This window comes from Cydia strobilella, chromosome Z, assembly GCF_947568885.1.
Source record: "Cydia strobilella chromosome Z, ilCydStro3.1, whole genome shotgun sequence".
NCBI classification, from domain to species: domain Eukaryota; kingdom Metazoa; phylum Arthropoda; class Insecta; order Lepidoptera; family Tortricidae; genus Cydia; species Cydia strobilella.
In genome coordinates, this window is record NC_086068.1 from 35,007,450 (window position 1) to 35,022,415 (window position 14,966).

The 14,966-nt window shown below is 39.0% G+C and overlaps 2 protein-coding genes across 3 annotated transcripts in view; both read left to right on the forward strand.

The window, feature by feature from the left end:
* LOC134754179 (probable phospholipid-transporting ATPase IIB) overlaps positions 1 to 14,966 on the forward strand; it is a 108,582-nt gene that overhangs the window by 58,175 nt on the left and 35,441 nt on the right. The window lies entirely within an intron of this gene.
* Positions 6,168 to 9,489, forward strand: LOC134754187 (uncharacterized). Of its 2 annotated transcripts, XM_063690322.1 has the most exons (5): positions 6,168 to 6,686; positions 6,803 to 7,256; positions 7,335 to 8,633; positions 8,780 to 8,987; positions 9,086 to 9,489. In XM_063690322.1, the coding sequence occupies exons 1-5, from the start codon at positions 6,240 to 6,242 to the stop codon at positions 9,456 to 9,458; spliced, it is 2,781 nt and encodes a 926-aa protein (XP_063546392.1). In that variant the 5' UTR covers positions 6,168 to 6,239; the 3' UTR covers positions 9,459 to 9,489. The 2 variants fall into 2 exon arrangements, with proteins under 2 accessions (XP_063546392.1, XP_063546393.1); XM_063690323.1 differs by lacking the exon at positions 9,086 to 9,489 and having other exon boundaries at positions 8,780 to 9,033.

Consider the following 14,966-nt stretch of genomic DNA (forward strand, 5'->3'; position numbering starts at 1 on the left):
CAACAGGAGGTGAGCCCGTTTTCAATTTTGGGATTTCATGCTGGATATCGCCGTCGCGCTGACGGGGGCGGTACCGCGTAGCGAGGGACTATCCCAGTGTGTGCGGTGCACGCACACAGACGCGCACGCTATTTGCGCTCCTCGCCGGCCCCCGCTCGCGCGGCCCGCTACGCTATAACTATGCATACCACATACCACGCTATACCCAGTTCTTTTCTTACATTCTTCGATTATAACTCGTTCGCTCGCCACCACCACTAAGCGTTTGCTTATTCCCTGTTATTGTGATTAACTCCTTGATTTTAAGTAACTGAGTTCCATTTCCTTCTACAACCTGCAATCTAATTAACATTTCCTGGTACAGAAGAGTAAAAACATGGACATACAAGAAAACATTGTTGTATAAAAACATACAAGATAACGGGCTGTTAAATTAATCCAATTAAATATTTTAAAAAAATTTTATCTACTTTTTATAGAGGCTTTGGACACTAGGTGAACATGTCAGCCAAATATTTTTAAATATAAACAAAAATATTAAATTATAGTCGTGAGTATTTTAAAAGTAAAACTCTCTTATACCTTGACTTTAAACAAAGTATTTTACTTATAACTTACTTGGTTCGTATGAATTAGTGACATACCTAATTAAAAAAGAAAGCTATAACTCCCGCGGGAACAATATAGGCCTTTTCCCTTCAGTACACCTGCATAAAATAAGATCTTTTCGAGCAAGTGTGATGAAAAACAAATTTGCCGCTCTCCGGCTTCGTTAAATAGAAAAAATGCCTCAGGTTAGATAAAATTATCATAACAAAGAAACATGTGACATGTGATATTTCTTACTTTGATGTAATTATACAGTTTTATTAATTGTCCGTTTTTTATTTATGAGTCAGATTTTGATAGAAATAGGTATCACTAGACTTACATTGACCGGGATATAGACCGTGATTGCCTTTTGTATTACCTATTTATGAGCTCCCGATATTTCACGGTGACGGGTCACCCGTGAACATGATGCATGTAACTGCGTCGAAATATCGGGAGCTCATAAATAATAAGGTAATCACGGTCTATATCCCGGTCAATATAAGTCTAGAGAAATAGGTATGTTTGAAGAGCTCCTAATTCTGGTCGGAATAAATATGAAACCCCAATTTGGGACAATAGTCTAGTCTACAAAACGTTCAAGGTGGTGAAAAATATAGTGTAAGCTGTTCGCATAAAAAACCGGAAATCGATGTACAGGTTACCCGTTTCGTACACACGTATACTAGAGGTCAAAACAACATTTTTGACCCGCAGTTCCTAAAAAAAATTCCCTTAGGAGGGGAGTGCTGAAAACTTTTTTTTGTATAATTTTTTTTAAACCTATCGGATTCTTCTCTTATCTATCATACGAAATGACTTTTTGAAGCGATTCTGAAAATATACCACATAATTTTAGCCATTTTTAGGGTTCCGTACCTCAAAAGGAAAAAACGGAACCCTTATAGGATCACTCGTGCGTCTGTCTGTCTGTCTGTCCGTCTGTCACAGCCTATTTTCTCCGAAACTACTGGACCAATTAAGTTGAAATTTGGTATACATATGTAAGTTTGTGACCCAAAGACGGACATGTAACGTAAACAAATGAATTTTAAACATGGGGGCCACATTTTGGGGGGCTAAATGAGAAAATTAAAAATAAAGTATTTTAAACTATATCGTGTTATATATCAAATGAAAGAGCTCGTTGTGAGAATCTTAAATATATTTTTTTATAATTTTAGGATAAAGAATTTAGAAGTTATTCAAGAAAATAGGCAAAAAATTACCATTCCCCCTTTATCTCCGAAACTACTGGGTCTAAAATTTTGAAAAAAATACACTAAATAGATCTTTACCTAAAGATTACAGGAAAACCTATTAGAAATTGCAGTCAAGCGTGAGTCGGACTTAAGTACTTAGTTTTTTATCCGACCCCTACGGGTTTTTTAAAGACAAGTCACTCACGTTTCACATAAAAAATACATTGTTTAAATTTTGTAATGTACGGAACCCTTGGAACGCGAGTCCGATTCGCACTTGGCCGGTTTTTCTTAAATTGAAACAAAAAGAATTTTCAAATTATACCAAGTTTGGGCTCCTCCAGATACGATATGACTGATTTTTTTGTACAATATACCACAAATGATACGTGATATCCTCATATCTAACCCCAAAAAAGCAATTTTATAAATATTTTTTTTTGTTTTTTTTTTTCAATACAAAGTGACACAGTTCTACTTCAATACCTATTTTACGAAACTTATGGAACTGTATTGCAGATACAATGATACGTAATATCCATATATCCAACGGGAAATACCTCTTTAACCCTTAAACTTGACCCCAAAGTTGGTATGTTTTGAAAATTCTATTTATTTTAATTTACAAAAAAAAAATGCTAAAATGTAATGATGTGGTATATTTTAAGAATCGCCTCAAAAAGCCCTTTCGTATGATTTTCGGTTTTTGAAAAAAAAAAGTTTTTTTCCATACAAAATCAATCAATCAATTACTTATTATGAATTTTAATATTGGAATTTTAATCTATTAATTATACTATTAGATAACATTTTTTTTAATTTGCATGTCGTTATGCGACTGAATACAGCGGTGTCAGCATGGTTGCATTTTTTTCACCTGTCACTATGCCTGTCACTTTCGCACTTACATACTTGTTAGAACGTGACAGGCATGGTGACAGGCGATAAAAATACTTCCGTGCTAAGCTCGCTGTACACCATATTCTAACAAAACAACACCTGTATTTTAGAATTAAGTATTCTTGCAAATAAAGAATCTTTATCTTTATCTTAAAAAAAAAATGTTTCAGCACACCCCTCCTAAGGGATTTTTTTTAAGGAACTCCGGTTGAAAAAAAAAATGTTTTGACCTCTTAGTATGCGTGTGCCAAATAGCTAGAGATCTTAGGTCCCGTTTTCTAGGGGGACCTTGCATTTTGGAGACAAAGCAAACCGCTTGGAACAGGTGTTCCTGGGGGTGATCTGAGCTGATTTAGCCCGGTTGCCACGAGGTTCCCCCCAGCAGGTGGGCAGGGGAGGGGGGGGAAAAGTGCCTCCGGCGCGCCTCACTCTAAGCATTATATCTGCATACATCTAGCAACTATATCAAGTTTGGTGTCTTTTTCGCATAATTCGAGGATGAGGAATTCATTTCTGTTACTAAATTTTCACTCACCCATACAAAAAAAACGAGAAATTTAAAATTCAAAAAAATTCTTTACACTTTTTTTTTCGAAAATCCACTACAAAATTAAAACTATGAGGATTTGCTCTAGAAATAAAATACGTGTGAATAGCCCAGTTATCCTACTATATAGAATAATAAACTTGTCAAACATTTTTGCCTAACAATTGTATTTAAAAAAATGTTTTGCGTCACACGGCGGACCGAGCTGAAGTAGGTACCTACACGCATTTAGTTTAGGCACGCATTCACTTTAAAATTTTATTCTACACACGCAAGTAGGTACAGAAACTAAATATCTAATAAAAATAAAGGAATTTAAAATGCGAAATAACCGAATATTGGATTATCCTATGCAGAATGAGTTGTCTACCTACTGGATAGTTTTACGACAGATCATTTTTTTAATTAGTTATTGTGACCTATATGTTCTCGGTATTTTGAGATACTTATCTACGTATAAGTACATAAAAATTATAATAAATTTGCGTGTAGGTATCTAAACAGAGGTTAATGCGGTGCCGGGCAGCGCGCGGCGCTCGCGCTCACCGACAGTTGGTTGGAGGGGGCAGGGAAGCAAGCGTGGGCGCGGGAGTCGTCTCACTCTCAGTCGTCGACGCAACCTGTCGCTACAAGCACCCGTCTATAAATAGTTATACATTGGCATTCTATTCTTGCTGTGATAATCTTTATTTTATATTAAGTTATTTTGTGCTAAAAGGATTTTAAGGACATTGGTGGATTGTGAGCTGTGTTGTGAGTACTATTTTATGTTTTTTCGTGATATTCTGTGTTCAACAATATAATTACCTACCTCTAATGTTTGTTTGCTGTGAAAATTACTTCAACGATATTTATTATACAAACCTCTGACCGCGACTTCGCACGCGTGAATGTCGGTTATTACGCTTTTGGTCCTGTCTAATCTCTTGCACTCAGCACTACTAAAAATATATTTACCCAGCGTTGATGAAATACTTAAACAGCTTTATAACCTACAATATAAGATCACTTGTTTAACCAAATTTGTACCTACGTTATGGTGTCATAAAAGGGTTCATAGTTTTTTTTTATTTGAATGGTGTGGAAAATACACCTTAATTCATGTCGCCATGGCTATGATTTTGCGAATTTTAGGTATAAAGTTGTTTAAGTCTTTCATCAACGCTATAAAAATACACCTTATTGTTATACGCTTTGTTAACCAGGTGGAAGAAAATGACTTGAGCATGTCTGAGACTAACCAAGAAAATGATAATCCCACCAAATGGGAGCTTTGTTTTTTTTGTCAAAAAATAACGCATGAAAAGCTTATTAATCCTTCGTGCAAAGGCTATGATTTGGTGGCAAATAATCTAATGCAATTCCATGAGATTGGGGAATTACCGTTTGTTTTAAAAGAGTCTTTGTTTACGTGTGTAAATAACCTTAAAAAAGTTTTATGTGATAACCATGCGTCATGGCATAAGTCCTGTTACTTGGAATGTAGTAACTCAAGACTTGAACGAGCGCAGTTGCGAACCAAAAAGAAGGCCCTTGATGAGGATCCTCAATTACCAAATGTCATTGTCAACACTCGCAGTCGCCAATCCACTGTTTACAATAGCGACACATGTCTGTTTTGCGATTTACCAGGTACAAAAACTTTACCTCTCAGTCAAATTATGAAGCAGTCATGTAACGATACTATAATTAATTGTGCTACGATATTAAACGATTATAAAATATTAGCAAAGGTATCTGAACGATGTGATTTAATTGCGTTAGAGGTGAAGTATCACCACACATGTCTATGCGAATATAGGCGTAGGGCCGCCACTCAAAATGACGATATAATAAATAGTAATAAAAACAAAAAGGAGCAGGTTCAAAGCATAACATTTGCTTGGCTTGTTGCATATATAAATGAGGCACGAGAGAGCATGGAAAACCCAATTTTTAATATGGCAGATCTGGCTAAACTACAAACTGAGAGCATGAAAGATTTAGGAGTAGACTGTTCTGTTCACTCCACGAGACTGAAAGAAAAACTATTAAAGGAATGCCCTTACCTTATTGCATGCAACCAAAAAGGAATGACAAGCCTAATTACATTTAAAGATAATGTAGATTTCGCATTACGATCTCAAGCTGCTCGGAATTATGATAGTGAAGGTGCTGCCCTTAGCAAAGTTGCGAATATCTTGAGATCTGATATGTTTAGTGATGACAACCCCAGCGGTATACCGGCGTCACTTATAGCCTTAATCACGATGATTATGTACGGTCCTACTTCAACTTTCAATGGTGAGGTCAATAATGATGGTGCCAGTCGTCACATCGCTGAACTCATTGTTTACAATGCTATAAAAAATGAAAAAAACAAGAGTAAGACCGCTAATCACAAGCATCTGCAATCCAGAGAAACACCTACCCCTGTCTTTTTGGCTGCGAAATTGTATGCCGAGACGCGAAAAAGGCATCTGATTGACTGTACATATCAACTTGGTCTGAGTATTTCATATAAAAGACTACAAGCAATTATCACGCAAAAAGCGAATGCAGTTTGTGAATTGTATCACAAAGATAATGTAGTTTGTCCACCCAAGCTTAAGAAGGGTTTGTTTACCACTGCAGCCGTGGACAATATTGACCACAACCCGACATCAACCTCCGCAAAGACTGCTTTTCATGGGACGGTGATTACGCTCATGCAGCATAAATTCCCAGAAGAAACAGGTATGTGAATTAAAAATATAATACAGTTATTTAAAGTCTAAACTTACCTATGTCTTGTAATATTTTTGTTAATTCCAGGTGTCGCCCGTGACTTCGCAACACAGTCAGACAATGTAACTCCTACATTGAATATGAAGGTCAAGCAGCTTCCTTCGGACTACGAAATAGTTCCTCCATGTTTTGTAGACATAAAGAAGTCAACATGCCCACAGTCTGAAATATACACTCATGATGTATCAACTACCACACCGTTGGTTATAGAGAAAGACTGGCTAGAGAGTACAATGACAAATGATTTCAAGCCATGGGCTGCGCATCATGCTGCAACTGACAAAGATATCCAAGAGCGACACAGCACAGACATAGCTATCTTGCCGTTGTTCAGAGAATATGCTCATACACCCGCTATGATGCTGCACTCAATGAACATAGTAACCAAGGCAACGAAGTTCATTAATCCCGACCAGATTCCCGTAATTGTCGCCGATCAACCACTGTATACCCTTCTAAAACAACTGCAATATTTGTTTCCCTTGAAGGTAGGAGAGGACAAGATTTTAATAATGATGGGTGGACTACATATTGAAATGGCTGCTCTTCGACTAATTGGACAGTGGTTGAGTGGAAGTGGGTGGGTGGAAGCCTTAGTACAGGCAAATGTGACGACACAGGGTAGATCAGAATCTATGTTGACAGCATCACACGTAACACGAACGAGATATGCTCATCAGGTATAACAAGAAAATAAATTTATTAATTTAACATTTTACTGTACAGAAGAAAGTCATACCTCTTTACAAGTTTTGGTAAGTCATAATCTTAACTTCCAAATCAATTATTGTTTTAGGTGACTGCCGCAGCTCTGTATTATTTGCAGAAAGAGGCCTACCAAGCCCAATTGGATGTCGGCGATGAAGCACAAGGGCCGTTAATCACTTTCGGAGAGTGGCGTCTGGAAAAATGCGCTAGCACGCCTCAATTCAAATATTGGGATTTAGTGCTGAATCTCGAGCTGATGATCTTACAGTTCGTTGGGGCAATCAGAAAAGGAGATTATAAAATATACCTAGATTCCATAAGAAGATTACTGCCGTGGTTCTTTGCATTAGACCACATAAATTACTCCAGATGGCTCTCAGTTCATCTCAGAGACTTAGTGAACTTAGAAAAAATGCATCCAGACTTGTTGAAGCATTTCGAAAAAGGCCAATTCGTGGCAAGAAAGACTGATAGGCCCTTCTCTGGAATAGCCCTAGATCAAGCGCATGAGCAAATTAATGCTATCCTAAAGGGAGATGGTGGTAAGAATGCAAAAAAATACTAAGTACCTACATGTATCTTAACTTCGCATTAAATAACTATTGTTAATATTCTTACAGGTATGATTGGCATTACCGAAAATGCTGACTCTTTACGCAAATGGATTATAGCTGCGCCTGAATTGGCTGCTTTAATTGAAAGCTTCGAAAGTGAGATTCTACCGACCGAATCTGTCCATGATTATCGTCATCATTCCGACACTGCCGCTAATCAAGAACTATTCATGTGCGAAGTAAAATCTTTAATAGCAACGATTAAGGAACTCGGCAGTCCGTTTCTAGAAGAGACGAAAGATCTTTATAATATTGATACAAAGAATGTCGCTTCTTCAGAAGTAGTAGAAACAGTTTTCAATATAGAAAAGTTTGGCAACGAGCAGTACGAAAATTTTTGTAAGGAAAGACTGAATGGTGGGAAAAGTTTGCTTGAGCCGATCAAACTTAATAAGTATGCTCGATTTAGTACCAGTTCCAAGAAGTCTGACAGCAAAACGAAAGCGAAATTAGTTGGGCTCAAAAATGATTGTAGTCTCTTCAGCAAGCTATATATAGCTACGTGCGAGCACAGAACAGGAAGCCTGGATTCATTTTTCGCTCACGAAAATCAAGCTACACCTCCATCATTATCAGTCATGGGAAAAATGCGATCAGGAACCAAATCAGATCTTTTGAAATGCCTGATCAACCATTGTGATCCAGCTCACACAGCCATAGTGCCGAGTTCACCACCAGTATCAGCCAAAGTTTTAGATGGTTCTGCCTTGGTGCATATGCTAAGCCCTGGACACAACAAAATATTTCATGAGTATGCTGACACAGTGTTTATACCTTTTTTGCATAGAGAATTTGCCACTGTATCACGTATAGATTTAGTATGGGATAGGTATGACAATGAAAGTCTTAAAAATACAACAAGAGAGAAACGTGGCACTGGACAAAGAACACGAGTTACCCTAAACACTAAGATTCCCAAGGGTTGGTCAAATTTTCTTAGGGATAGTACAAATAAAGAGGAATTATTCCATCTTCTTACGTCCCAGTGTCATACCGCAAAATATGCAAGTAACAAAGAATTGTACGTGACGGATGGTGAGGTAGTTCTCAGCAATAGTAGCAGAGACAAACAAAAACTAGAACCATGCAACCACGAGGAAGCAGACACGCGCATGATGGTCCATGTAGCTGATGCTGTAGCCCAAGGTCACACAAAAATTATGCTACGCACAGTGGATACTGATGTTGTTGTTCTAGCAGTTGCATGTATATCACAATTGCCGGAGCTCCAGGAGTTATGGGTTCATATCGGCACAGGAAAGAATCACCAGTTCCTCTCGTGCCATGCTATTGCAGCTTCTTTAGGTAACTTTTGTAGTTCCTCCATTAATTGTAAATAAATTAAATATATTACCGCAGTATGAGACAGGTCGTCTGGGCATTTGGTCACGTGCTGCAAACTTTCTTTAAATATATGGTTTTAATTGATAGATATATAATTTATTTTACAGGACCAGAAAGGACAGAAGTCTTGCCATTCTTCCACGCCTTTTCAGGTTGCGACACTGTTTCTTTTTTGTGTGGAAAGGGAAAAAAAAGCGTATTTCAAGCTTGGAGCGGATATCCTGCTGTAACGGAGGGATTTAAATACGCCAAACAAGGCAATATTGAGCAGGCGTTGCCAATATTGGAAAAATTTGTTATTGTCTTGTATGATAAGTAAGAGTCTTACAACATTATGTCTAGAGAGATTTGAATTACGGGTTGTGAACACGTGGACATTATTTTAACACTATGCATTTTGTTACTGATTTCAGATCAGGTACAAGTAGGCGTGTAAATGAGTGCCGAAAAGTACTTTTTACACAAAGAAATCTCCAATTAGAGAATCTGCCTCCAACGGAAGATGCGCTACACAAACATATTCTCCGTGCAGTTTACCAAGGAGGGTATGTTTGGGGGCAGATTATAGCTCCTCAGCAAGAGCTACCATGCCCTGCTGACTGGGGCTGGTCGAAAGAAAATGGTCATTGGGAGCCCATATGGACAGGCCTACCTGCGGCGGCTGTTGCTTGTTTAGAACTTATTCGTTGCCGCTGCAAAACAAAATGCGCAGGGAGGTGCAGCTGCTTTAAAAAACAACTAAAATGCACGGACCTGTGTGCATGTAGTGGCAATTGCGAACAATAAATATCTTATTTCAACCTGCATTTTTTGTCAAACATCTATGTTAATTTTATCACATTTATAATAACTCTACTGGCGAAAGTTTTCCCAACATCTTTATTTATATGTGCCATTCTCAACCATAAAGGTACTTATTGTCGGTTGCCAATAAGGCGCTATTTCCATATAGCTTTAATTTGAAATCAACCTTATTGACAACCGACAATGTGGTACCTTTTGATTGAAAACGTCACATATATTTAATTTATATTTGTATATATATCACGTCCAGAAGTAATTTAATAATGTAATCTACTACCAGAAGAATAACAACTTATCAGAAATCATCTAAACATGGTGCTGCATACCGCTCTTACAATGCAGGTACGCCGCGTGACACAAAACATTTTTTTTAACAGAGTTATTAACGCTAAAATGTTTGACAAGTTTATTATTCTATATAGTAGGATAACTGGGCTATTCACACGTATTTTATTTCTAGAGCAAATCCTCATAGTTTTAATTTTGTAGTGGATTTTCGAAAAAAAAAGTGTAAAGAATTTTTTTGAATTTTAAATTTCTCGTTTTTTTTGTATGGGTGAGTGAAAATGTAGTAACAGAAATGAATTCCTCATCCTCGAATTATGCGAAAAAGACACCAAACTTGATATAGTTGCTAGATGTATGCAGATATAATGCTTAGAGTGAGGCGCGCCGGAGGCACTTTTCCCCCCCCTCCCCTGCCCACCTGCTGGGGGGAACCTCGTGGCAACCGGGCTAAATCAGCTCAGATCACCCCCAGGAACACCTGTTCCAAGCGGTTTGCTTTGTCTCAACAATGCAAGGTGTCGGACCTAAGATCTCAAGCTAAAACGGCTAACCTGTACATCGATTTGCGGTTTTTCTTTGAAATTGGGCTTGTACGGCTGCCACTAATAGATACTAACTCCTAAAAATATGTATGATACCTCATTGGATTTGGAATGATGTCTAGAAAAATGTTTATTCCCACATAAAAAAAGTTCAAAAGCTATTAACAAAAAACTCGGACTCGCGCACGAAGGGTTTCGTACCATTACGCAAAAAACGGCAAAAATCACGTTTTTTGTTTGGGAGCGCCATTTAAATATTTATTTTATTTTAATGTTTCGTTCATATATTCAGATTTGTGTATGAAAATGTGAAACTATTATTACTAAAAAAAATTATTCGTCCCTAATTTACACAAAATTTATACCAAATTTGATCTCATATCAAGAGATAGGTAGAAATAGAGGCAAACTGGACCGCAGAAGCCGACTTTTCCCCTCCCTTTTTGGGGGGTAGCCAGGACTTAATCTCGTAGCTAGTGCGTCAGCTCAGCTTTGTATGAACCAAGGAATAATAAATAGTGTTAAACGATATCCCCTGAGGCCAAAGTGCATACTCACTTTACTTACTTCGCCTACTAAGAGGCAAATCGCGACTTTGTTATGGTTTATCGATAACTTATCACATCACTAGATTATCGACTTTCAATGTCGACTATTGCCCATCACTTTTCTGTCCGTGTACGTATTTAGAAACTTGACCCCGCCCCTAAAATTAGTGCGATAAGGACAACTGCAGCTTAGGCGAAAAATCCGGCGTAAAAATCTCAAAAATCGAGGTTTCGTACTCGACTGTTTCCTCCTCCAAAACGTAAGCAATCGTAACCAAATTTGGAAATCTAAATGATTATGAAATTGTCTGTGTCGGACTGTTTTGATTTTTTGGCTAATTGATACCAGTTTTGAATACCACGCCTCTCATTGCGGCATAGTCAGTGAGGCCATTTTTGGCCATGTTTGAAGGGCTCTAGCGCCTTAAAAAACAAAAATATCAAAAAAAGCAAAACACACAGACACAGATATTGACAATATTAATCTGTGTTGAAAAAATCATTCCTCTAGCTTCAAAAACCAGGGAGGAAACAATCGAGTACGTTTGTATGGAGAAATGACCACTCCTGTTGGCTCTTAAGGACTGCAGCAAAGATAGATATAACTCCGTAATAGATGGATTCAGTCTAAGGAAAAAACGTGCCTCGAAAATCACGAAAATTTGATTCTCGATCAGATGGCGCCACTAGTTTTGGCCAACACTCGTATAGAGGGCGTTGACTGTTTCGTTTGTTATTTATAATTTTAACGCATACCAGTGAAAGAACATGGGTCAAAATCATATAAAAATAATTAATGCAAATAAAAAAATAATTTATCCATATTTAAATATATTTTAACGTATTTTTTTAAATCTTCATTTTTAGTTTTCAAGTATGTCGATAGATGGCAGTGAATTTACAGTGGTTACAAAATTTACTATGACAGTACCGCTCTATCTTATTATATCCTCATTGACTGCAGTTATCTTCGCCAGTATCATGGAGGGCGGAATTTTCCCACAGTTGATGATGGCCGTGAAAAACTTTGCAAGCCACTTTTGCACGCGAGGACCACAATGCTTAATAAACTCTGGGAAGATGTTGTCTTCTCCGCAGGCCTTCCCGCATTTGATGCACTTGATACTGGACTCTATTTCATCAGCACTCACCGAGCGACTGAATTGAGGGTCTGGGGCAGACTGTGACTTCAGCAGTTTCAGCTCCTTCTTGACGGCGCGAGTGTGAGCTTTGTGGCTCGGTGCCTTTGACAGGTTTACGATTCGACTCGCTATTTCATTTGGGCTTACTTTACTTATATTCGTCTGGCCACCAGCTCCAGATGTAAGGCGTTTCAGTAAGTGCCATGCTTTACGGCTTGAGTGGGTGAGATGCATGCCTTGGACTGTGCCTTCCCATTTCAACTGGCGTGCTCGGTTTAGGGATGTTATGAGGGCGTGGGCGACATTGCTGTCCGCAGTGCTGGTGTATTCTTGCCACAGGGTCTCTGTGTCAGAGTTCCAGCACGGTATGTATTGCTTGCGATATCCACGTGGAATGTATTTTTTTGCCGTCGAGATTATTAATTTTAAAAATCTTTCGTAATTTTCTACTAGGGGCAGTATCCATCTAATGGAGTCATCCAATACCTGGGTGTAACTTCCCCAGTCGGCTGGATTATTGGTATCTTAAGACCGACGTCCAGAAGGACTGGGCGATGTTGGGTATGTGGGAAATCCTGCAGTACAGTTCTATTTACTGGTATGGGGCGCCGGTAGCAGTCAAGGGAAACAAAGGCTAGGTCGGGGTTATATTCTCGGCCCCAGCGAGCAGATTTAAAGGTGCCTTTATCCTTGTTCCCGAACACCAGAAAGTAGTTACACTCATCTGCCCAATCCACAATGGCTTCACCATTACTATTGTTCACGTATTTATGAACCCTTCGATAACCCAGCTGGTCCTAGGTTCCCTAGCGTTTTAAAAACTTTGGACAGGCATTGCAATCAACCAATATGAGATAGCCACTGACCTTGAGCACACGCCGATGATCTTCGGGAATCCTGGTCCTTCTTCAGCTAGCTAGCACTTCCAGGGCCTTGAGAGATCGTCACACACGCCTTGTCACTTGATTGTCCGCAAACACCACCGAAATACCGAATTTTGGTAATAGTAATACAGAGAGGAACATGCGTTGCAGCCGCGCCCGAGCCGAAAGTGAATGACAGTCCGAGGTGTCAAATCTACCTCCGAATTTGCTCCGAAACGGCATACCCTCATATTGAAAAGATTACAATGCCCGAACAACTATCATTACCTTTATAACCCCAGGAGGTGTGATGGCTATTAAAATCTACTACGATGGAAGGGTGTCCGAAGTTTGGAAGTGCAGGTTGGGGCCACGGACTGTTCGGTGGTTTGTAAATATTGCATATCTTCGTTTCTCCCACTTGTACTGTTGTAATTGCGGTATTCACATCGTTTATGGAGTTGCATATAATTGTAGCCGATGGTAGAAGGTTGTCACGTATGTATATAGCCGTACCGTATTTAGCGTGGTATGTAGCACATAGCATGTGGAAGTCAGGGATAGTTCCCCTTCTAGCGAGTTGTGTGGGGTCAGCTGCGTGAGTCTCTTGGAGCAAAATGACGTCGATTTTATAGTCTATGGCAATCCTGTGCATGCTTTCGGACTTAGCTTGGCTTATGCCTTCTATATTTAAAGAGCAGACGGGCTGAGGGCCCTACGTCCTTAGTCAGCTGGCACTGTGCAGTGCTAATAGTAGTAGGCATTTGGGAACGCATTCGATTTTTCTGAGCATAGCGAGGCATCTTTGGTAGAACAGTGTAGTAAGAACCGTGAGATCTTCTGGAAGACAGTACGGTTGCCAGTTTGTTGCACTTTTAGCACCACCCAGGGGTCACGTGTAGGGTAGCGGTGGGTAATTCCTACGGACGTGGTGCAACTCGACCCCCATTCATTAATGACTGCATAAATAATTCAACGACTCAAATAATTCAATGACAAACAATTCAATGACTCAAATAATTCAATAACAACTAATTCAATAATTCAAAGACTCAAATAATTATTAAATTACAATACTACTACTCAAATAATTATATTAAAATATTATATAATACTGTATATTTTATTTTATTATTACTCAAATCATTTAACAACTCGAATCATTCAATACCTCAAATAATTAAATGACTTAAATAATTCAATGACTCAAATAATTCAACGACTCAAATAATTTAATGACTCAAATAATACAATAACTCAAATAATTCAATAACTCAACTAATTCAATAATTCAAATAATTCAATAACTCAAATAATTATTAAATTACAATACTACTACTCAAACAATTATATTCAAATATAATAATTTTATTTTATTATTACTCAATTAATTCAATAACTCGAATCATTCAATACCTCAAATAATTCAATGACTCAAATAATACAATGACTCAAATAATTCAATGACTCAAATAATTCAATGACTCAAATAATTCAATGACAAATATTCCAATGACTCAAATAATTCAACGACTCAAATAATTCAATGACTCAAATAACTCAATGACAAATAATTCAATAGCTCAATACTCGATACTCGATGCTCGATGCCAGATGCCGTTACAAAAAGAATAAATACCATTGTAGAGTCGCGCTAGTAGCACGCGCAAGGCAGGGCGCGCTGGCAGCACACGCAAGGTAAGGCGCGCAGATAGCACGCGCAAGGTGAGGCGCGCTGATAGCATGCGCACAGTAAGGCACACTGGTAGCACGCGCACGGTAAGGCGCGCTGGTAGCACGCGCATGGTAAGGCGCGCTGGTAGCACGCGCAAGGTAAGTCGCGCTGATAGCACACGCTTAGGAGAGGCGAGGCGCACTGATAGCACGCGCCTGCAGAGGCGAGGCGCGCCGATAGCACGCTCTTAGAAGAGGCGAGGCGCGCTGATAGCACGCGCCTGCAGAGGCGAGGCGTGCCGATAGCACGCTCTTAGAAGAGGCGAGGCGCGCTGATAGCACGCGCCTGCAGAGGCGAGGCGTGCCGATAGCACGCTCTTAGAAGAGGGGAGGCGCGCGCTATCGGATGATCGATGCCGGATGCTCAATGCCG

Coding starts and splice junctions, on each gene's coding strand:
- LOC134754187 (XM_063690322.1), top strand. CDS start 6,240: ATGACAAATGATTTCAAGCCATGGGCTGCGCATCATGCTGCAACTGAC. Junction 8,634..8,779: donor TGCTATTGCAGCTTCTTTAG/GTAACTTTTGTA, acceptor TTTATTTTACAG/GACCAGAAAGGACAGAAGTC. Junction 8,988..9,085: donor GTTATTGTCTTGTATGATAA/GTAAGAGTCTTA, acceptor TACTGATTTCAG/ATCAGGTACAAGTAGGCGTG.